The sequence below is a fragment of the Aethina tumida genome, chromosome 2 (assembly GCF_024364675.1).
Source record: "Aethina tumida isolate Nest 87 chromosome 2, icAetTumi1.1, whole genome shotgun sequence".
NCBI lineage: Eukaryota > Metazoa > Arthropoda > Insecta > Coleoptera > Nitidulidae > Aethina > Aethina tumida.
In genome coordinates, this window is record NC_065436.1 from 30,219,984 (window position 1) to 30,245,536 (window position 25,553).

Genomic DNA, 25,553 nt, shown 5'->3' on the forward strand with positions numbered 1-25,553 from the left:
TGAAATCTATTAAGATAGATACACTGCCTCTTCAAAAGAGGAGAATTTTTATTCTTATAATAGTACCTTAGAAAAATTAAGGTAGTAACATAATATATCCAAAAGTAAATAAAATTCTCCAGGAGGGATGATTGGCCAAATTTTGTGAGCAATAAATCAAACTACTTCTCTACCTCCTCAAATTGGTTGGTTTTTGGTATATCCAAACCAACTAGATCAAAGAAAACTGGCTTAATAAAGAGTATATTTTAGACATTAATCTATTTTTCCATTGAACTCGTCAAAAAGCACTAAAATCGTCTTGGGAAGTGTCCCATCTTTCAATTTTAACATCTTTGTTTAGGTGCTGGAGTCAAACTACTGATGAATTCATCCTTCAGTAAAAGTCAATGTTATAGTCAATATCAAATCTGTGAAATGTATTGGGAAAGTTAACCTGCCTCCTCAAAATATTTTTATTCGATGATAATTTTTGGAGAGAAAAGAGGAGAACTTTGATCCTTATTATGTGATAGTATCTTGGAAAAAGTTGGTTCAATATTTCTAAAGGTAAATAATATTCTCCGTAAAGATGATTGAACAAATTTTAAAATAAATTAAACTACTTCTCTACCTCCTCAAACTGGTAGTTTTTTTTTTTGAAGAAAACTAGCTTAATTGTATAAATCAATCCATTCTTCTCAAACTCGTCAGGAAATACCAAAAGTCAGTGTTAAAATCAATACCAAATCTGTGAAATTTATTGAAATAGCTACACAGCCTCTTTACAATATTTTTATTCATTTTAATGATTCTTTTGGGAAGAAAAGAGGAGAATGATGATCCTTAGTATACATGGAAAAAGTAAAGTAGTGATATAATATTTCTTAAGATAAATAATATCTTAATATTATTACTTTATACAGATCAGTCTGTTTTTCTCAAACTCGTCAGGAAATACAAAAATCGTCTTGAGAAGTGTCCCATCTTTCAATTTTAACATCTTTGTTTAGTTGTTTGCCACAGTTAAACTACTGGCAAGATCGTCTTGTCTCTTATTTTTATTCATATTATACAATAGTATCTTAGAAAAAGTAAGATAGTGATGTAATATTTCTAAGGGTAAATAAAATTATACAGAAGGATAATTGACCAAATTTTTCAGTAAATAACCAAACCACTCCCCTACCTCCTCAAATTGGTTTCTGAAATTTCCAAAGTAAGTAGATCGAAGAAAACTGGTTTAATAGGTTCTTTGAATACATTGATATATTTTTCTGTAACTCGTCGAGAACACGAAAATCGTCTTGTAGTTGATGATAAAAGAAAGATGGATTTACCAATGATTGATACAGAAGGAGCTAGATTAATTCCAACCTGAAAATTATTGAGCGTACAAATACTCCCATCGTCCTTTATTCAAATTTGTCCCGGCCCATTCTTCCCGTTCATTTCGTTCGACTGGGCTGTAAAGACACGACGGATAAAACGAGAGGGGATGTCGGAAGCGGACGCGCGTACACACACACGGAACGGGCTTGTAAGGGAATTAGAGAGCCAGCCAGATATTGAGGTCGACATGCCATTATACATTAATAACATACCGATGGTTCGACGGAGAAACGACATCGATATGCTTATTGGATGTATAGAGTTTCCAGGATGCCACGTAACGACGTCCCACACTCAATTTAATTAATTGACAGCCGTCGACGTACGACGTTGTCCTGAATTATCCCGTCCACTGTTAACACGTAATTACGGATTCCCGGGCTCCATAAAGAGAAAAACTTTCCGGTTCGGTTCAATTATTTTCCTCAATTTTCGCTCCCGAATTATGCGGGCCCATTCAGTCCGATTCCTCAATGGATTTCGCGTCGTCGTGCAAAAGTTTTGTCGCCCCTTTCGTAGATTGCAAGGCGGCGAACACCTGGCTCGCCTCGGAACCGCTTTATTTTTCTATTAAATATTAATATAGAGACGGGGAGGGTTGGGCGAACCGGCCGCCGCGATGCAAATTGTTTAGGGGCGAGATAGTGGCTCATCGACCGTGAATAACGACATTTTGTCAAGGAGTTTCCTCGCGACGAAAAGCGACACACAACAAATAAATTTGTTTGCTCGGCTGTTAGTATGCAATTCGCATTTAAAATTGGAAAACAAAAGGGAGACAACAACACCAATAATATTTCACTTAACGGGAAATTTAATAAAGTGAAACTGGAACAGTTTATAAATTTTATTTATATTCATTTTTTTACTATTCTGATATTCTTCATAGTGAAATCTAATTTTTACCTTTACGCCTCTCGTTTATTTTAAAATTGGAAAATAAGTGGGAAAAACTACATCAATAATATTTTATTTAACATTAAATTTAATAAAGTGAAACAGAAGCAGTTTATAAATTTTATTTATTTTCATTTTTTACTATGTTGATATTATTCATAGTACAATGCAACATTTAACATTCCTTTTGATCTTTTACACTCCCTTTTATTTATACAACTCTTTTATTTATACAAAAATATTTCACTTCACATAAAAATTATTAAAATTTATTATAATTATTAAATTTTATTCTTATTATTATTTTTTACTATTCTGATATTATCTATAGTAAAATAAAATTTTTAACATTTCTAGCTTTTTTAATTTACACTTTCATTTTTTCAAAAATTGGAAAATTAAAATAATATAATATTTCACTTTCACAATCTGAACAATATTATCAACTTTTGACAATTTTTTATGTATTAATGTTGTTCAAAATATTAAAACAATAATAACGTAATTTTTTTATATTTTTGACTATTTTTACATTTTTTAGTCTTAACTAATTTAATTTTTAAAAAATCATTTCAATCAATTGTGTCATTTATTATTTGATAATTTTTTTTACTTTACTTTTTTATAAGTTTCAGGATTATATTACAATTATTTTAATATTTTCAGCAATTTAGTAACAGGTTACTTTACTCTTTTATATATTTCAAGATTATACATATATATATACAATTTCAGTTTTCAGCAATTTTAATATATCATTCATTTTTTGTTGTTTAAATTAATCTAATTAATTTTACAACTTTACAAGAATTTATTCAGTTTATTAATTGTTATATTTACACAGTATTAAAATTTGACAGTCTCAATTGTTTTTTTTTTAATTTTTTGTTAATATTTTTCTGAATTTTCCAAAATCAGTTTTGTTATTGATTAATATTTGATGTTTTTTATTTACTTTACTTTTTTATCCTATTTCAGAATTATATTGCAAATATTTTAACAAATTCAACAATTTTAATATTATATTCAATTTTTTTCAATAAAATTAATTAATTTTACAGTATCAGGTTTTTCCGTTTTTTAATAATTTATTGAATTTTTAAATTTATGAAGCATTTAATTTATATTTATTTTATTTATCTAAATAATTTTAAATTGTGTTATCAATTTTAATATTTTCCAAGTTCTTTTTCATCTTATTTGATAAATTTACTGAGTATTTAGTAAATTTGTTTTTCAACCATTGAAACTTTTAAAATCTTTTGGCAAAACAGGGTTTTAAATATTAATATTTAATATACCTATATTTTTTCTTGTGAACGAAATGTGTCCGATTCACATAAACGTCATGGCGATATTTATAGCATCGTTTACGAAAACATTCATAAATTGACAATAAATATGCGCGCAGCTTTACGTATTGATCTTTTAATAGATGTGCCGCTATTGATATTAGTTTGAAAGAAATATTGGTTTTACGATTATGTCACCTTTCGATAAATCCATTGAATCCTGTTACGTAAACAACCTTTGCTTTTTTCAGGTAAGTATGCTAAAATACAGGAACCTATAAATATTTTGTTTCAAAGTCAGCACTAACAAGTTGATGTTAAACAAACGGGAATAATTTGATCTTATATTTCTATTTCGTTCAAATACCTATTCAATATTGTTCCCAAAGTACCACTCGTGATTTCTTTTTTGATAAGAAATTCCCTTCAAATTTTAAAATTTAAAACCACTCGCTTTATTCGTAAGCATGAACTGTGACATTTAGTAAGTCGTTTAAAAATTCTCCTCCGTGCTCGTTGTATATTTGTTGTAAGTTCCACGATAAACGCTTCCAATGTTATGAAGTTATTATATTGAGTATATGCCTGGAAGCTGAGATACCGTCGTTTTCTCTAGCAACAATAAATCCTTTAAACATAATCGTTCGCAATTACGCGAGGAATTTTAACGGGCACAAAATTTAAAATTACCCGTGGCAAAGTTTCTTTTGTGGCACTTTGACGAGGTGCGCAAAAAAAAGTTGGGTCGTGTGACAAATGCCTGACATCATCGGTGGAGAAATGGATAGTTGCCCTTAATCGTTGAAACTATAAATTATGATTGTAATAAATTAATTCTTAAATATAAATAATATTACTTATATTAATAATATAGTAATATATATATATATATATATATATATATATATATATATAACTATAAAATCTGTAAAATTTTTAAAATCTCTAAAATCGATAAAAACTATATAATCTTTAAAATCCATAAAACCTGTAAAATCTGTAAAATCTATAAAAGTTATAAAATCTATAAAACCTATATAAAATCTATAAAAACTATAAAATCTTTAAAATCTATAAATCTATAAAATCTTTAAAAACTATAAAATTTTTTGAAATCTCTAAAATCTGTAAAATCTATAAAAACTATAAAAACTGTAAAATATGTAAAATGTGTAAAATCTGCAAAATCTATAAAAACTCTAAATTCTATAAATCTGTAAAATCTATAAAATCTCTAAAATCTTTAAAAACTATATAATCTTTAAAATCCATAAAACCTGTAAAATCTGTAAAAACTATAAAATTTATAAAACCTATATAAAATCTATAAAAACTATTAAATCTTAAAAATCTATAAAATCTGTAAAATCTATAAAATCTTTAAAAACTATAAAATTTTTAAAATCTCTAAAATCTATAAAACCTGTAAAATATGTAAAATGTGTAAAATCTGAAAAATCTATAAAAACTCTAAATTCTATAATTCTGTAAAATCTATAAAATCTGTAAAATCTAAAAAATCTTTAAAAACTATGATATCTGTAAAATTTTTATTATAAAATATAAAAGCTATATAATCTTTAAAAGCCATAAAACCTTTAAAATCTCTAAAAACTATAAAAGTTATAAAATCTATAAAACCTATATAAATTCTATAAAAACTATAAAATCTTTAAAATCTATAAAATCTTTAAAAACTATAAAATCTTGATAATCTATAAAATCTGTAAAATTTTTAAAATCTCTAAAATCTATAAAAACTGTAAAATGTGTAAAATCTGCAAAATCTAAAAAATTTGTAAATTTTATAAATTCTATGAATGTTTTTTAAAATATTTGATAATGAACTTAAAACATAAAAAAATATAAAAGATTAAAATTGGAAAAAATAGGGATTCAAAAATGTGACGAAAAAAAGACATTAAAGTATATAGACATTATATAAACAAAAGAAAAAAGAATCAGTCAGAATTTAATATTTTAAATTATTATGTAATTATTATCATTATTATTATATTAAATTTCTATTATTCGTATATATATATATACCAAAAATTAAACGTCAAAAATACAAAAATTGTGTTAATTAAAAAGAATAAGTAACTAATTTTTAAACAAAGAATATTTAAAATCCTTGAAAAATTTTTAATATTGAAAATGCACCATCAAAATTTAATGTTTTTTTTTTAAATTATTAGTTAATTCAACCTTATCTATTTTAGCAAATATTAAGATAAAGAATTAAAATATTGAATGTTGGAAAATTCTATTTGATTAAAAATTACTCTTTTTTTGGCCAGTATAATAATATAAAATTGGGCATTTATAATTGTTAAGGTTTTTACAATTAGTACATATTTGGACGTAACTGATATTAATTTTTTATTTTCTCATAACAATATTAATTTTCATTATTTATTGACGATTTATTAAATATTGATATGATAATTCAATACATTTTGTCAAAAAAAAAAACAAATTCAATGATTTTCAATTTAATGATAAGGTCACTATTAAATTTAATGCGAATTCGCAATTAAATACCTGAAAACTGCTTTGCAAAAAGAGCATAATTAGCCATCATAGCTGCATATCAAAAAATGGGACAGCGCCATTTCATTCTATCCGCTATCGCAATTGACGTGTGGCACAGAAATTCCGATTCGGCAAAGAAACCAGGTCCGACCGGCGGCGCACGACAACCCAACCGGGGCTCATGTTTCATTAATTTCTATTAGACCGGGGCCCTCGATTCGTGAATCGCGCCTTTCAATTGGCCAATATTAAATTTAATTGATCGTATCGCTGCAGTTCATATAAGGCCATTAAGAGCCAACAGGTCCGGGGTTTGTCTTCTTGTTAGCTCGCGCCGCAAACTCGATTATGGCGACGCCGAAAATAATGGGGCCCAACGATTACGACGATGCAATTGTTCCGGCATTGACAAAGAACGGGCCAAACGACGACTGTGTTCTGTTTGTCGGACGACGAAACTTTTTTTTTATGATTTTAAACAATTATTGGAGACTTTCAGAAGAATATTTAAATATTGAATAAACGTATTTACCATTGTAATTTCTAAGAATTTTATATTTATAACAATTTAATTATCGTGAATTGTAAAAAATATATAAAAAAGAGTAAATTACTACAATATTTCCAAAAAAATTAGATGTTTTTCTAAAAAATTCAAAAATATTAAAATAAAATTAATGTAGAAAATAAAAATTATATTTGCCTAATGATGACATTTCTTTTTATAACCATAAAATTTTTTTAAAAATTTTAACACCATATTTAACTATTAAAAATTTATATTTTGTAATTTATATGTAATACGATTTAATTATTGGACGAATGTTACACTTTAATTATTAGTTTAAATATGTAAAAATGCAAAAAATATATAAAGTAATAAATTATTTTCATAAATATTAAAAAAATTAAGAATTTTCTAAAGAAATTAATCAAGAAACTTATACAATTTTAAAATGATTTGTAAAAATTATTAACATAAAATATACTAAATATGTTAAAAGAATTTTAAAAAATAAGTTGTGTACATCTTAAGTCAAAATTATTAAAGTAAAATTAATGTCGAAAATATAAATATTGTTTGTCGAGCTGTAAAATTTCATTTTTGCAAAATTTACCAACATTTTTAAACGTTTTTAATTTTTGACCATATTAAAATTTCAACAACATATTTAACTATTAAACGATTATATTTTTCATTCAATTTATAAAAATTCATTTAGTACAGTTTTGTTACTTTTAATATATATTTTTTCTACAAATTTTATTGTTTTAATTACAATTTTTGAGTTAATATTATAAAAATTAGTAAATTAAAAATTTATTTCCAAAAATGAAAAATAAAATCAAAAGTAAAAATGTTTAAAGTAAAATTAATGTCGAAAATAAAAATAAACGGTGAAATTTCATTTTTATGACTAAATTTTTAATCGATTTTAATTTTTGATGATTTTTATAATATTGAAAGCTTTTCAGAAGTTTTAAATTTTAACAATATATATGTATTAAAACAAAAATATATTATCATTATCGTTAGATATGATAATGATATATTTATTTAATTTTTATCATCCAGAACTGAAAAAATATATATTAGTAAATTAAATTAAAGTTATAAATACATCAAAATTCTAAATTATTAGAATAAAATTAATGTTGTAAATAAAAATATGTTTTCTGTCATATATATAAATAAGAATATGTCATAAAATTAATAACAAATATTGTAAATAAAAAGTACATGTGTATGTTATTAATATTTACATGATTTTTACCAGGTCAAAGTCCCGTTAACACGTGTTGCAGTCAACAATAATCATATTTGCCCTTACGTAAAACAATGCGATAGTTCGACATCAGATTAATATTAAACAAACTTCGCAAACAATTTACGACACTCGACCATATGGCACCGAAGAACTGGATAAACAAAAATTAATCAGTGATCGACGAAAAACTTCGGCCGCACTCTCTGGTACACAAATATTCCACATCCAACCCTCTTTTTTTGCGTAGGGCTCCTGAAACTCGTCCTGTTCATAATTTTCGTGCACACCAATTTATTCCGGAGCTTAATTGTACCGTATGTACGATGGGGCCTTTCAAAACACTGAAATTGAATCACGCCAATCGGACCGGTGCTTTTTTTTCCTCTCTTTGCGCTCAAATTGATTTTCTGATAACTCCGCTTTTATGTTGGTTATCTATCTGCAAATTTTAATTGGAACGTCACGGCACGCGGATCAATTCCAATTCTCACATTTTTTGATTTGTTTTTGACGATTTTCATATTTTCAGCTTGATTTACGATTTTCTGTTTTCATGGTTGGTTTTTTTAATAAATGGCGAATGCGCACTTTTTTAATGTTATTTATTAAGGTCGATCGTAAAAGATTGTAAATATTTTAAACCACTAACGAGTGATAGGAGTAATTTTACATAAAACTGACACGTTTAATTAGCTCATTTATTGATTGATGAACTATATTTATCACACGTTAGAACATAGATACTTTATAAAGTTAGTATAAATGTTTTGTGGTATTGGTTGAAAGCTTCTTAAATTAAGAATCATTTTTTGATGAATATAAGAGAGCACAAAAAAAATCAAATTTAATAAAAAAAATGTCGAAAATTTGTCAAATGCATCGTAAACCAAAAATGTAAATTATTATTCCTGTAACTATAATTTTAAATGACTAAATAGTCTTGTCTGCAAAAATTTTAATATCTCTATAAAACCTACATTTTAAACGCATACAAATGTATTTTTCGTTGGAATTTATACGTGTGGGTATTGCTGCAAGAATCAATTTGTAATTTTATGATGAAGTTTCAAAAGGTCAGAACAATTTAACATAGCTTTTCGTTGTAAACTCTTGTTTAATCGTTTCATAAATGTCAGTAAAACTTTTAATCATCATCAATCAGTTTTAAAACTTGTTTACGAAACAGTCTTTTGACTCCAAGTTTCGCAACTTGCACGTACCCATTATTATTTTATTTACAATAATCTCGAATAGACAATAATAAAATTGAATATTTAATGTTTGCTTCAGACGGGCGTACTGGAAATGACTTGGGTGGTGAGCGACTTCACAGCCAGCAGTTCTAACGAGCTGAGCGTCACCAAGGGTCAGCAGGTGGAGGTGGTGGAGGTGTGCTCTTCGAAGCCGGACTACTGTCTGGTGCGTATGCCGACAAGGGGCACCGACCACGACCAGAAGACAGACGTGCCAGAAGGTCTCGTGCCGTTGGCCGTGCTCAAGCAGCCGCCGGCGCCCAGGAGCTCGCCCTCCAGGCGTCCGCCCGCCGCCGAACACGATATAGGTAAGTGATTTTCAGGATAATTAAATTTGGAAAATACATTTTTTACTAATGTGTGTGTGTACTTCTTTTATATAAATATATTTATATAAATATAAATTTTGGAAATTAAATTAAAATGTTGGTTATACATTATTTTTTAAAAATTTAACACTTGGTTTTATTAAATTATTTATTTTTACACGCATATAAACAAAACTATGTATTTTGTCCACATTGAGAAAGAATTGGTACATATAAAACATAAATTTGTGCCAATAGTTCCTCGACGATTAATTGACCATTCTTAGTTAATTCAAAAGAAAAGTTAATACAGAATTCAATACAGAATATTGTCATTAAATTTCTGGAAGATAGAATATGTTCAGTTTTTCACCAATTTTCTGGTAACTTTTTTATTACATTTGATATTACAATATTTAAACAAAATTTATTTAAAAATGTTCACAGGTTATATATAGTCAACCTGATCTAAAACTAAGTATGTTGTCCACATTGACAAAAAATTGGTACATGTAACTTTATGCTAATAGTATGGACGATTAATTGGCCATTCTTAGTAAATTAAAAATAGAATTTAATTCTGAAATTACTGAATATATTGTCCAATGTTCAGTTAGTCATTAAGTTTCTGGAAGATAGAATATGTTCAGTTTTTTTTTCACCAATTTTCTGGTAACTCTTTAATTACGTTTGATATTATAATATGAAAATAAAATTAATTGACCATTCTTAGTTAATTAAAAAGAAAATTTAATCCAGAATATGGTCATTAAATTTCTGGAAGGTAGAATATGTTCAGTTTTTCACCAATTTTCTGGTAACTCTTTTATTACATTTGATATTACAATATATAAACAAAATTTATTTAAAAATGTATACAGGTTATATATAGTCAACCTAACCTAAAACTAAGCATGTTGTCCACATTGACAAAAAATTGGTACATGTAAAACATAAATTTATGCCAATAGTATGGACGATTAATTGGCCATTCTTAGTAAATTAAAAATAGAATTTAATTCTGAAATTGCTGAATATATTGTCCAATGTTCAGTTGGTCATTAAGTTTCTGGAAGATAGAATATGTTCAGTTTTTTTTCACCAATTTTCTGGAAACTCTTTAATTACATTTGATATTACAATATATAAACAAAATTTATTTAAAAATGTGCACAGGTTTATATATAGTCAACCTAACCTAAAACTAAGCATGTTGTCCACACTGACAAAGAATTGGTACATATAATACACAAATTTGTGTCAATAGTTTCGACGATTAATTGATCATTCTTAGTTAATTAAAAAGAAAATTTAATACAGAATTTAATACAGAATATGGTCATTAAATTTCTGGAAGATAGAATATGTTCAGTTTTTCATCAATTTTTTGGTAAATCTTTTATTACATTTGATATTACAATATATAAACAAAATTTATTTAAAAATGTACACAGGTTATATATAGTCAACCTGACCTAAAACTAAGCATGTTGACCACATTGACAAAAAAAATTGGTACATGTAAAACATAAATTTATGCCAATAATACTATTGGCATGGGCGATTAATTGACCATTCTTAGTAAATTAGAAAAAGAAATTAATTCTGAAATTGCTGAATATATTGTCTAATGTTCAGTTGGTCATTAAGTTTCTGGAAGATTGAATAAGTTCAGTTTTTCACCAATTTTTTGGTAACTCTTTTGTTATTTTTGATAGTACCAAGTATAAAATTTTTAATATAATTAAATATTTCGAAGAATACATTTTATTGACTTTTAGAATTGGTACTTACAATACACAAATTGTGACAATAAATTGGAGTATTATTTGACTAAAAAATTGTAAAATAAATTGGTTTGCTTAAAACAGTAATGAAGTTTTATTACAACAATATATAATAGATCTGTCAAAATTTGTTTTTTTTTAACTGCTATAAATATTAAAAGAAATTCTATGCTTATGATAACTAAAGAAAAGTAGGAAATAAATTAAAGTTTTTTGTACTCCCTCAAAATTTTATCTGAAAAATATTCAAAAAAAGAATAATTGCTTAATAGAATTTTGAAAGATGAAAATTATTATTATTCTATAAATTAAAAAATATATATTTGATACATATTCTGGACTTATATAAATTCTTAAAAATTTCTTTAATTTACATTCTAAATAGACAGGGGATAGAACGGGACGTTCCGCGGGCCGTATCCGTGTGCGGACAAGAGCCCGCGGGGCCGGCGGCCGCGCGTAGCTGGAGAGCACATCTCGCAGGTTGGCGGCGGTGGCGGTGTCGGCGGCGGCGGCGTCGGGATCAATAGATCGGTCGGCGGCGCGCTCGGGCCGTCGCGCCCGACCTTGACCCGACCTCCCGCAGCATCTCGGCGCGCGCGACGGCCCCGCCACCGCCGCAGAGCGTCGCGCCGCCGAAGACGCCCGTCGAGCGTTCGGCTGGCCGCGGTCGGTCGACGGTCGCGTGACCGGGTTACGTCAACGGAGCGCCGCGAAGAGCCACCCTCCGCTCGCGCGATCCTATGCGGAAACAAAAACGGATAAAAAACATGTCCAACGATTAACCAGTCGCTAAAGTTAATTAGTTTGAAAAGCTGATGGCTGTTTAATTTTATAATTAAATAATAATTTCAAACTCAAGGTTTTTTAGTCATAAATAAGTTCAATATTTAGTAGAATTTTAAATTTGTCCAAATATTTCAAAATACATTATTGGTTCTCATTTATTATTTTTAAAAGAATTTAAAAAATTATTATATATTCAAAAACTGTTGACTCGATTAAACATTGCAGATATAAAGCTCAATATATATTTTTCTTAATTCTTTAAAAATACCCAGAACCACAAAATAAAGGAAAATCTATAAAAATACTTCCAAAATTTAACTGGTTTCAATTTTATATTTAAATAATATCCTAATCACTGCAAATATAAATTTTTTAAATAAATTTAAAAATTCCTTAAAATATAACCAGTACCACAAAATAGAGGAAAATCTATAAAAATATTTTCAAAATTTAACCACTTGCCAAAATTCAGTATTTTCAAAAACTGGTGACTTTTTATTTTTATATTTAAACAATATTTTTAAACATGTATACTTAATCCTAACTACTGCAAATATACAATTTGTACCTCAAAATAGGTGTATATAAAAATTCTTTATAAATACCCAGTACCACAAAATAAAGGAAAATCTATAAAAATACTTCCAAAATTTAACTGGTTTCAATTTTATATTTAACTATTATAATATTTTTAAAGATATAAACTTAATCCTAATCACTTCAAATATAAACCCAATATTTAAAAATTCTTTAAAATATAACCAGTACCACAAAATAGAGGAAAATATATAAAAAATATTTCAAAAATTTAACCACTTGCTAAAATTCAGTATTTTCAAAAGCTGGTGACTTTTTATTTTTATATTTAAACAATATTTTTAAACATGTATACTTAATCCTAACCACTGCAAATATACAATTTGTACCTCAAAATAGAGGTATATAAAAATTCTTTAAAAATACCCAGTACCACAAAATAAAGGAATATCTATAAAAATACTTCTAAAATTTAACTGGTTTCAATTTTGTATTTAAATAATATTCTTAAAGATATAAACTTAATCCTAATCATTACAAATATAAAACCCAATATTTAAAATTTCTTTAAAATATAACCAGTACCACAAAATAGAGGATAATCTATAAAAATATTTCCAAAATTTAACCACTTGCCAAAATTCAGTATTTTCAAAAGCTGGTGACTTTTTATTTTTATATTTAAACAATATTTTTAAACATGTATACTTAATCCTAACCACTGCAAATATACAATTTGTACCTCAAAATAAAGGCATATAAAAATTCTTTAAAAATACTCAGTACCACAAAATAAAGGAAAATCTATAAAAATACTTCTAAAATTTAACTGGTTTCAATTTTGTATTTAAATAATATTCTTCCAGATATAAACTTAATCCTAATCATTACAAATATAAAACCCAATATTTAAAATTTCTTTAAAATATAACCAGTACCACAAAATAGAGGATAATCTATAAAAATATTTCCAAAATTTAACCACTTGCCAAAATTCAGTATTTTCAAAAACTGGTGACTTTTTATTTTTATATTTAAACAATATTTTTAAACATGTATACTTAATCCTAATTACTGTAAGTAAATATACAATTTGCACCTCAAAATAGAGGTATATAAAAATTCTTTAAAAAGACCCAATACCACAAAATAAAGGAAAATCTATAAATTTACTTCTAAAATTTAACTGGTTTCAATTTTATATTTAAATAATATTCTTAAAGATATAAACTTAATCCTAATCACTACAAATATAAAACCCAATATTTAAAAATTCTTTAAAATAAAACCAGTACCACAAAATAGAGGAAAATCTATAAAAATATTTCCAAAAATTAACCACTTACCAAAATTCCGTATTTTCAAAAACTGGTGACTTAATTTTTATATTTAAACAATATTTTTAAACAATTTAAACAATTCTTAAACAATTTGTACCTCAAAATAGAGGAAAATGAATAAAAATATTTTCATAATTAAACAAGTTTCAAAAATTCAGTATTTTCAAAAACTCGTGACTTTATTTATTTATTTATTATATATATATATATATATATATATATATATATATATATATATATATATATATATATATATATATATATATATATATATATATATATATATAAATATTTTCATAATTAAACTAGTTTCAAAAATTCAGTATTTTCAAAAACTCGTGACTTTATTTATATTCTTAAATATATATTTTTTTAAATTGCAAGTATAAAATTATTTAACAAATATATTTCCAAAAGAACTAGTCTCAAAAATTAAATATTTTCACTGATCTTTAAAATAAAATAAAATACAACAAAATATCCGATATAAGAGTTTAATACATTCATTTTGCCATATAACCCTCTTTCTGTATATATACTAGATACTCCTCTTATTTACACTGATTATTGAATATAATATAATCGAAAACAGATACAAAAATTACGACGGCAAAAAACCGATAAATAAAGATAAGATATCATCACCTTGTAACAATTCACTATGTTTTTACAATATTTCGATTTACAATAAGTGAATAAGTGTGGTGATGGCAGACGTGCTAAAGACGAAGAAAACTCGTAAGTAACTGTTTTAAAAAAAAATATTTGTTATCCGCAATCTTATCTGTAATTATAAAATGAACCGTGAAAGTGAAACGGACTCGCGCATAAAACTGCGACTGACAATCCTCACGTGGTTTTTTTTACGACCGTATTATCGTCACCATTATTGGCGAGCAATTGATTTGAAAAAAAAAACGGAACATAAGTTTTCTGCGCTGTCAACGCGGACGTTTTTGCACCGTGCACGATGTCGATTCGTCACGGAACACCCAAATCGACGGGAATGCGGCTACATAAATCATTGGCGGACGCCAACCGTGAAAATATAAATTTATCTTAATCAATTGGTAATGGAGAAAACAATGTTTTGGAGGGCACGTACCATATTCGTGAGAGATATCTTTAATGTTTGTATCAACTGCGCACTGAGCAATCAACGGTGGGAATTGTTTATTATAAAATGCTCGATATGATCATTTTGCATTTCATACGTGACATCAGGCATAATGAAAAATTGAATGATAATTTATTATCGATCTATTAGGAAATAGAAATGTATATTTATTTAAAAATTTATTTTTTGTTTATAATTATTACAAACAAATTAAAGTTGGCAGTTTTAACTTTTAGTATTAAAATTTGAAATTTCATAATGTTTGAATTAAATTTATCAACATCAATCTGGTTTTCACATCTATTGACACTCCGAGCAACAATTTTATACATGTTTATATGGTTTTTTATTATTTAAATATATTATGGGGTGTACAAGATCATGACAAAATATAAATACAATTCAACTGAAATAACAATTAATATACAATCATATTATTTACGGATAGTATTTGTATTTACTTAAATTTCAGTGTACTTGATTTTTAACATTATTTTAATTGTTTGCATCATTGTCATCATTAATTTCAACAATACTTAGACTTTTTGTACTTTCAATTATTTCATTTTGTTCTAAAAAAGACACAATAGGCTTATGGTAACTAAAGTAAGAAATGAAAATGTTTGATTCAAATTTATCTAAGTATCGAGTAAAAGCGGCATCTATTGTCGTTTTATGTTTTGGTGTACTGAGTTTTCGATCATTTGACATATTTAAATAAATTTTCCACTAAATCCATTCAATTTCACTTATAAGATATACACAGCACTATATGTCAACTGTATAGCTACTCATCCAAAAGCATAGCATAGCACACTGCGCGTGCGCCAGTCATGAGCATGTCAATGACGCGGCATCCAAAAAGTGCCCAACGCGGCTAAAGAAGTTTTCACTTCTAAAAATATATTAAATCTATTAATATTTGTTTGGAAATAAAAAACAAGTATGTATCTCAGATCCATTACTTTTCGGAATTGACTGCGTTGGTAACAGATGGTAAGAGAATTGACGCGAACCCATAAGATTTTCCCCTACCAAAAAGTTCGCAATGCAGCTAAAGAAGTTTTCACTTCAAAAATCTTAAAAAAAATTGTTTTTCTAAAAAAATAAAAATTAACAAAATTTGATTATTATAAAAAATAAAAAATTGAACTTAATATGCGTTATTTCCACCTCTACACGAATGACTGCCTCACACTTTCTGTTCATACTCAAAATCTGGGTTAGAATTTCATTTTAGTCCAAACTCTCCTTTATTTCGAGTAGAAGACCTCCCATATCTTCTAATTTATTCGGACGCTTATGTCCCAGATATGTACTATTAGGCTAAGGTTTGGAGTATGAGGCGGCCGTCAAAGATAAGACCTATGAAAGGGGCATAGGGCACGACATATTCTTTTATATGTCCAAAATGCAACACTCAGCAATAAGGCTCCCATTATTTATCATCATCATCATCATTTACGTTAAAGAAATACCTCTCCATACCATAATTGAGCACCCACCAAATAATGTGGTATTTACGAAGTTACATTGAGCATATCTCATCTGTAAACAGAATTAATATTTTTTTTTATTAATCGCATCAACCACTTAAGGGTTATTAGTGACTCTGGCACGTCACTTCTAATACTTAATTTTGTTGTAAATGTATTTAAAAATGTTTAGAATCTTCATATTAACGAAATTCCATCTTATACTTACTCTTTAATGGTACATTTGTCATCAACATTGTTATTTAATTTTTTGCTTTTAATTATCCACAAAACTGTGAGTGTTCATCGATAATTAAAGAATAATCGCCACGTGAGCAATAAATCTTGGTAAAAATTCATCGTCATTCCACAGATCCATCAGCATGATCCAGATAAAAATAACATCATTATCATTTTAAATAAATCCGTGGAGCATAAAGTAAGGCGACGCGACGTGCATACATGCATACAAACGATCTCCTTAATACTCCTCCGTTTCGAAACCACAGTTAGAAGAACCAGCTCGCCGGTGCACACAATACATTCACTCAGCCGCCGACTGAAACCGGTACGCGTCTCCGCCATTCGACTATGCAGATCGTTCCGTTCGTTGTTTTCTATTGCCGCAATTTCTCTGACGCAATCCGGGTGAGTGTAAATCTAATGGGCACGATTCGATCGAGGAAAACCGACGCCACATCGCTAATGGACGTGCGACTAATTTTTTAGTGCCAACCGTTCGATCAGCCTCCGGGTGTGGAACGGGAGACGATTCGATTTTGCCTCGGACGTGGGCTCAACTTAAACATCGTCGTCGGAAAGAGAAAATTCCAATTACCGCACATCTAATTACCTCGGGCCCGAGCTGAATTGCGTGGCCGGGTGCACTTTAATAAATTTAAACTTCTTCGGATGCGACGCACGGAAGGCATTTTTGCGCAATAAACCCGAGCCGGGAACATTGTTCTCGGAAACAATATAGCCGGGCAACTTCAATTTTGTGCAATTCCACAAAACCATCTCGTAAATGGCAATTGTCGGCTGTGGTATTTCATTCATCAAACACTCTTTTTCCACGGTGCCGTGCCTCGGCACACAATGGACGCTTGAAAATACCGCAGAGCGGTTAACAGTTGTTGCCAGATTCCACGGGTCGCAGCAGCCGCCCATAAAAAAATTGTTAGAGACAAGTTTGCATATATGGTCGGGACATTAACGACGAATGCATTGATGAATATAGTAAAATAAATCACATATGCAATACTGGTCGGCTAGAACGCCGCCGTTGAAAAAGAAAGTTCCATTTTCGTAGCTGGTGGGGTGGACATAACACTAGTTTACGGTCATTTTGCGACTGTGGTGCAAGAAGCTGTTTTTTTGTTAATGTTGGGTCGCTAAAACTGAAAATAATGAACACGTAGGATTGATTATGACTTAATAATTGAATAATTAAATTCAAATTATAACTCATTGAGCTAGTACTAAGGCTCCAGGATTTTCTAAGAATTACTGTTCTCTTTGTGAAATGGGAAAAACACTGTAAATTGTAAAGAAAAGTGACTCAACAAGGAATTAATGTCTTGAGATGCTTAAGCAAAAATAACTAGAGTACTGATAAACTAAGCCTACTACACATATATCATTATGCAGCAATTGCATATGCATCAGCCAAGAATTGCATCCTTCAAACAATACAAAATATACAGAATGAGGCTTTGAGGATAGTAACAGCAACTTTTTATACAAGTCCTATCGAGAGTATTCTTAATGAAGCCAACGAACCACCACTCAAATTAAGAATACAAATACAATCCCTTAAATATGTTGCTACAGTTACATCAGCGGAAGACCATCCAAATTCTACAACAGCAACTACCACAAGATTCCACAAAACTTTTGCCAACAAACCAAGACTTAGCCCCACCTTTGGAAAGAGAATATCTAAGTATAAAGATGAGCTAGATTTGAAAGAACTACTACAAAATTTTAAACAACCAACAAATATGCTGCCACCTTGGATAATGGGGTTCACTTCATGCGATACAAGTCTTACAAAATGGGACAAAAATAAAAACAATCATCGAAGAATAATAACGAGTTTAAGTCTATCACAGTCAAATACAGTAATTACACACATATATACACTGATGCATCAAAGACTACAGAAGGTGAGAGATTCTCAACATCTGTTTAAGCTCTCACCTGATGCCTCTATACCAAAATTGGGTACCCACCAAATAAAGTTGTATTTACGAAGTTACATTGAGCTCATCTGATGTCTCTATATACACCGCAAAGCTATACGCCATATTAAAGGCAATAAAATGGATAAATAACAATGAAACAATGAGCAAAGCATTAATAGTGACAGATTGACTAAGTTCAATTATGGGAATAAAACAACTGTATAGCAAAGATTCACTTCTACAAGAAATTAAAAACTGTTTGTATGAAATTCGAAAAAAAAAATAGTTTTTCATCTGGTAACGAAATAGCAGACAATGGAGCCAAAATGGCCATTATCTCAGAAGAAGCCCAACAAGAAAACAAATAACCCTAGTAGATACAAAAAACAAAATTGAAAATGCAGCTCTATGGCTAACAAATTGGGAAAACCTTTCAAGGAAATTGAATGAAATCAAACGCCACGTCCTAAAGAACCGATGACAAGAAAATAACAGATTATAGTAACACGTCTTAGAATCGGTCATACAAAACACACACATGGACACCTTCTAAGCGCCGAAGAACCACCGTTTTGCGAAATGTGCCATAGTCGACTAACTGTAAAACATATACTGACCGAATGTGAACAATTCCGAGAAGAAAGAACATACCCAACACTATCCAGGAAATCTTAGAGGACAAATTATCAGTCACTAACCTAATACAATACCTAAAAGATATTCAAATGTATAATAAGATATAATATAAAACTATATATACATATACATATTCGCTAATAACCCTTAAGTGGTTGATGGTTAACGTGAGTTTTGGATGGTTATCATGCTGGAAGGTCCACCTTAAACTCAAATTATCTTCAGCAAATGAAATATATGGTTCTCCAGAATGTCACGATAAATGTAGTGATCCATTATCCCGACTATTTTAATCGGCGGAAATGCCATCAGATTTGAATAATTGGAATTGACTTTCAACGGAAAACAAAATTGTTTTTCACTGCCCACTGATCACATGGTCTCTTGCAAAAAGTAGTCTCGCTGCTCTATTTTTTCCAGAAATAAAGGGCTTTTTTGCTGATTTTCTACCATAGATGTCAGCTTGTTGCTCTACACATGAGCGATAGAATATGTACTGTAACTAAAAATCTGTACATATTGGAAAGTTTTCGTAATTTACTTTAAACACCCCCGTAGACCTGTTACAACATCAGTCGCAATTTTTTCTTCGTGTTTGTCGAGTAATGTAATCAAGCAGATACGTTGGACAAATCAATGGGCTAATTAGCACCCGGTCATTCACAATAACGCTGAATTATCCATTGAAAAGGAGGCGGTTGTTTACGGTTGCAGATTTATCTCACCGTTACTTCCACATCGACAACGCCAAAACGTAAAAAAACGGAAAAAAAACATCCATTCATGACAATAATTGAGTATAACGAGTCCTTATGTCGGTCCGATTGAATTAGAACTGGGTTTCGGCGCTGTGTTCGTCGGTAATCTGCTTAAAGCTGCTTCATAACACTCAAATTGTAAGTTAATTGTGTTATAAAGGGATAACGCAATATGGGGCTTTGTAGCACAAGGAAATTATTGACCGGCAAAACTTCACACACGACGGGATTCACCAGCCCGATATCCCCATTGATAAGGGCTCCACGAGTTTAAATATTTGTTTGGAAAACTGGTTTTGGTACAACCGTAATTTTATCGTTCTATTCACGTTTTATTTATGTGATAAATTATGTGTTTTATCATTTTGGCACAATTTTAACAATGTTAAATAATATTTTTTTATATTTGTCTTCTGTAACACAAACCATCTTTAAAAATACTATATTATAAATATTCTGAATGATATATTTGTTGACCATATTTATAGCTTTTTTAAGACTTTCAACTTTATTTAGACTGTTAAATAATCTAGCCTTTTTTCAATTGATTTTTATGTAGTAATAGTATTCTAACTCAACTATTAATGAATAATAATATTGATTTTAATTATAGTATTGATGTTTATTGACTGAAAATAATTATTATAATTGTCTTAGATTAGATATTTTGAAATGTCTTCTCAGTGTCTTAAAGCGTTCAACTTTCATACATCATTTTTTATTTAGAGAGCAATATTCTCAATCTGTGTAAAAAATAATACTCCCTGGGAATAAATATTTATTTAGAAAAGTGTTTTTGATCAAACCTATTACATATATCTATTTGCATTATATTTATGTGTAGCTTTATTTACAGCGATTGGATAATCTAGTCTTTATTCATATAATTATTCTTCCAACACTATGTATAGTGGATAATGATCCCATTACTCAAATGTTTAATTTTTCATATATTTTAATAAAGTTAGGTCATTATATATAGTATGAAAAGTGTTTGATCTATCTGAATCTTGAGAGAGATATCATGAACGATAGAGACAGTCGGTCTCCCGGAGAGAGTTCTCCGGTCTCTGTCGTGCATGATATATCTCTTTCTACATTCAGCCGGATCAAACCCTTTTCCTACTGTATATTTAATAATCGAGTCTTTACTCAATTAACTTTGATTGAGTAATTATTATTCTTCTACCTCAAATATTGTGGATAATGAAGTAATTACTCAATTTATTAATAACAATGTCCAAGAATCAAATTCTCTTTTGATATGATACTATTTTTAACTTGTTTTGAGATCTTTTATCAGTGTCTTAAATATGTAGGAATTGTTTTTCGTTTATTAAACAAATAAATTAATTCAATTAATTAATTATTTTAAATCAAATTACTTAAAATTTTTTTATTTAAAATATTCTTACTTTCATTAATTCAACGACAATAAGCCTAGTTTAGTAATCAGTCAGTTAACTTTAATTTAGTACTCAAATATTGTGGATAGTGAAGTCGTTACTGAATTAAAAATGCCCAAGAGTCAATTTTAATTGGTATTTCATTTAATTATTTTAAATAAAATTCTTTAAAATATTCTATTCTGTACTCAAATAGTTTTGATTTAGTAACCATTCATCTAACTGAAATATGGATAATGAGGACATTACTCAATTTATTGATAACATTACCCAAAAGATAAATTCCCATCGGTATTTCAGTATTTGAGCAAAATACTATTTGTAACATTTTTTTTTTCAATGTTTTACGTGTGTAATATTTTTTTCCTTTCATTAAACAATTCAATTAATTTATTATTACAGATCAAATTCTTTAAAATATTTTGTCTCATTTTCGTATTGGTTTTTCAATACTTAAAAGCAAATACTAATATTGCAAAATTGAATTATTTATTCAAGACAGAATTTACCGAAACATATTGATAAGGGAATTTCGAGGAATAAATATTTATCTAAAAGAAAATCACAGATGTATTTGTATTCGAATTTGTGTTCATTTATGTAACCCAATAAACTATGAGAATATTTAACTGTACAATTGGTGATATTTACGTCAGTATTTTTCGAAATGTTTTCTTAGTGTCTTAAAATGTTCCACCATTCATATTTTTTTGAATAAACGCCCATCTTCTAAAACTAGATCGTTGACGTCCAATTCGCGGGGGTTGTAACATGACAATAAAAACATCCGTCATTAATGCCGTAGAAATTAATGCCCGTATTTCTGGCAACGTCGTCGGCCAAATAATACGTCGCCGGTTTGTGATTTTCACAATTCGTCGGAATAGGTGTCCAAGTGTTCTGTTTGCGTTCATTTTTGTTTTGTACACGACGATTTATTCATCCGGTCAGTTGCGGATGACAAAGGTGGTTGTAACTCGTGGCCGATATTTATAAAATCGGCTGACGTCTTCGGAATTAATTACGCATATCCCATTTACGACATGCCAAATTACATTTTGCATTATTTTCGTACCCGTTATGTAACATCCTGCGACAAAACGTTTCGGTGTGTTACTTATTGTTGGATTAGACAAAAATTGTCCCCGAACTATTCGTCAGGAACATCTGGTGACCTCAGCTTAATCAACGGATAGGCAAATTTACTTGTGTTAACGGTACCGCATCTCGCCTGCAACAGCATTGAGACCTAACCTTATGAATTCATTTCGCATATATTTATTTTAAACACAATTACCTTAACCTTGTCGCATTTATTTTTGCCAAATTACACACGGATAATCTCTCGTTAGGTAATGACGACTCGTAACCTCTGTGTTCGTCGGTATTTTTAGACGGTTTCAAGGCGTCAATCGAAGCTTTGTTCTAGAACGTACCTAATCAATGCAGATCGGAACGTTCCGTGTCTATGACCTACCTCATTGCAAGATAAGAAAGCGTATATGGCGAAACGATTGCCGGCCGGCAATTAAATTTGTTGCCGAAGAGTAATATTCCTAGACAAAAATGGGTATCAATTTAATAACACCATTAGCCGGAGGCGTCGCGTTTACGTATCCCATTTCACGCCGCACAACGATTGTACGCGGCCAATTAAACGAATTGGACTGTATTTATTAATGTATTATTCCGACACTAAAAGGTTAACATATTAGATTGTCAAGAAAGTTATTTCACTTTTTAATAATTTGGTTTCTTTGTGATGAATATTCAGCCTAATTTTTAATGTGTTAATGTGTGGTGGTCAACAGTTTTGAAGTAAGTGAAGTGAAGTTTCACTCTCCTTAAAAGTGTAAACTCGTTATTAATTTAAATCATTTGGCCATTTGTTCAGGGCTTTGAATAGTACAATTTTCTTGTTTCTCTTCAAGAAAGGTCAAAAAGTGACCAAATCTGCTCTCGATATCAACGCTTCATTTGGCCCAGGAACCGCTAACAAACGTACAACACGATTGTGGTTTCAACAATTCTGAGGCGAGGACGAGAGCCTTCAAGTTGATGAGTATAGCGGTCAGCCATCTAATGTTGACAACAACCAATTGAGAGCCTTAGATGAAACCAATTCGCACTCCACAGATCGAAAGCTTACTAATGAATTAGACGTAACGTAAACTACCATTTCCAGCCACCTAAAACAAATTGGAAAGACCAAAAAGCTCGACAAATGGGTGCCACAGTAATTGAACGAAAATCACAAAAACCACCATTATGAAGTGTCATCTGGTGTTCTTTTATGTAGATAGTCACAGGTGATAAAAAGTGGATATTATAAAACAATCGGCGATGTTCAGCACAATGATTGGACTGCAACCGGTTTCCCAAACACTTTCCGAAAACTAAATTGCACCAAAAGAAGCTTATGGTTATTGTTTGGTGGTCTGCCGCCGGTGTAATCCATTTCATCTTCTTGATTCCTGATGAAACAATTTCGACGGTGAAGTACTGTAAACAAATAGACGAAATACGTTAGAAATTGTAGAGTATCTGCTCAGCATATGTCGTACAATGGACATAACGGGGGTACTAAAGTCTGCCTCACCCGCCATACTCACAAAACTTTTCGCCAATTGATTATCACACATTTCAAACATCTTGACAAGTTCCTACATGAGAAATGCTTTAAAAATCAAAATGATGTACAAAATGCCTTCAGTTCTATTCCACCGGTATAAATAAGCTTATTTCTTGTTGGTAAAAATGGATCGATTTGATTACTACAATTTTATTTAAGCCGAGATTTGTCCATTTTATTTGTAAAGTTGAACGCAATAACTTTCTCGACAACCCAATAAATTACTTTCAATTATTAAGTACTTGTCGCCACGTGTTCAGACGATGTCGGCGCACATGAACGCCAATCTTCGGAAACTGCGTATCGCATCTGGTAACGAGCCCCGTCGAGGTTGTTTCTATTATTTTAAAAGGATATTGAGAAATTGCCAATTTCCCCCTTCGAAGTGCTCACGTTGATTTGCATGGGATTCTTAAGTGAACTGTTTATATTGCCGCGGAGCCGTCTTTACGGTACGGATGGAGGCGAACCCACTTTCGGAATTGATGGAGACGCAGGGGCCTCGGTTCTGAATTATTTGCGTTTTAAAGAAATGAATGGAACGGAGCATCTTTTATTAGATAAAGTCGAAAACTTTCCGCTGCGCCGCCGGCAATCTTTCGTCTTGGAAAAATTGTCTAGTGGATTGTGGATTTTGTATGAAATTTTTTTATTTAAAATGGTTCTGCATGCACCCACAACTGAATTTTTCGGATCAATTATTATTTTGTTTTTTAACAAATAATTAAGCTTCATTTTTAATAAATGTAGTAATTTAATCATTTATTTTTTAAATACGTAATATAATTTATAAAATGTGATTAATTAAAAAAATTTGTTCAATAATTATAATTAAAATTTTTAGAATATAAAGTTTTCTGATTTTTTGATATTTAAAAACGTTAATTTAATTTTACTTAATTGTTTCATATAGAAAATTAATACATTATTTTTATAAAAAAAAACCTAAAATATGAAATAAATAATATGAAATATGAAATATGAAATAATATGAAATGTGAAATATGAAATATGAAATATGAAATAATATGAAATGTGAAAAATAAAATACGAAATATGAAATGTGAAAAATAAAATACGAAATATGAAATATAAAATATGAAATATGAAATGTGAAATGTGAAATGCCAAATATGAAATATGAAATAATGTGAAATGTGAAATATAAAATATGAAATATGAAATATGAAATGTGAAATGTGAAATACGAAATGTGAAATGTGAAATGTGAAATGTGAAATATGAAATTTGAAATTTGAAATGTGAAATGTGAAATGTGAAATATGAAATACGAAATATGAATTATGAAATAAATATAAATATAAAATAAAATGTGATTAAAATTTAGAAGATATAACCATTTAAAATTATTTCATTAAAATAAAATTTATTTTTTAGTAGCATATGAAACACTTATTGCTAGTTATAATTTTTTCTGTATTCACTTATATATATGCTTTGATTA

At 29.2% G+C, this 25,553-nt stretch overlaps 1 protein-coding gene across 6 annotated transcripts in view; it reads left to right on the plus strand.

Moving 5' to 3' along the window:
• Positions 1–25,553, plus strand: part of LOC109600730 (triple functional domain protein) — a 242,410-nt gene that overhangs the window by 174,434 nt on the left and 42,423 nt on the right. For all 6 annotated transcript variants that reach the window (XM_049962870.1, XM_049962865.1, XM_049962868.1 and 3 more), the window contains one exon: positions 9,155–9,425. In XM_049962870.1, the coding sequence (XP_049818827.1) occupies positions 9,155–9,425 (271 nt within the window). The remainder of the gene's footprint in view (positions 1–9,154; positions 9,426–25,553) is intronic.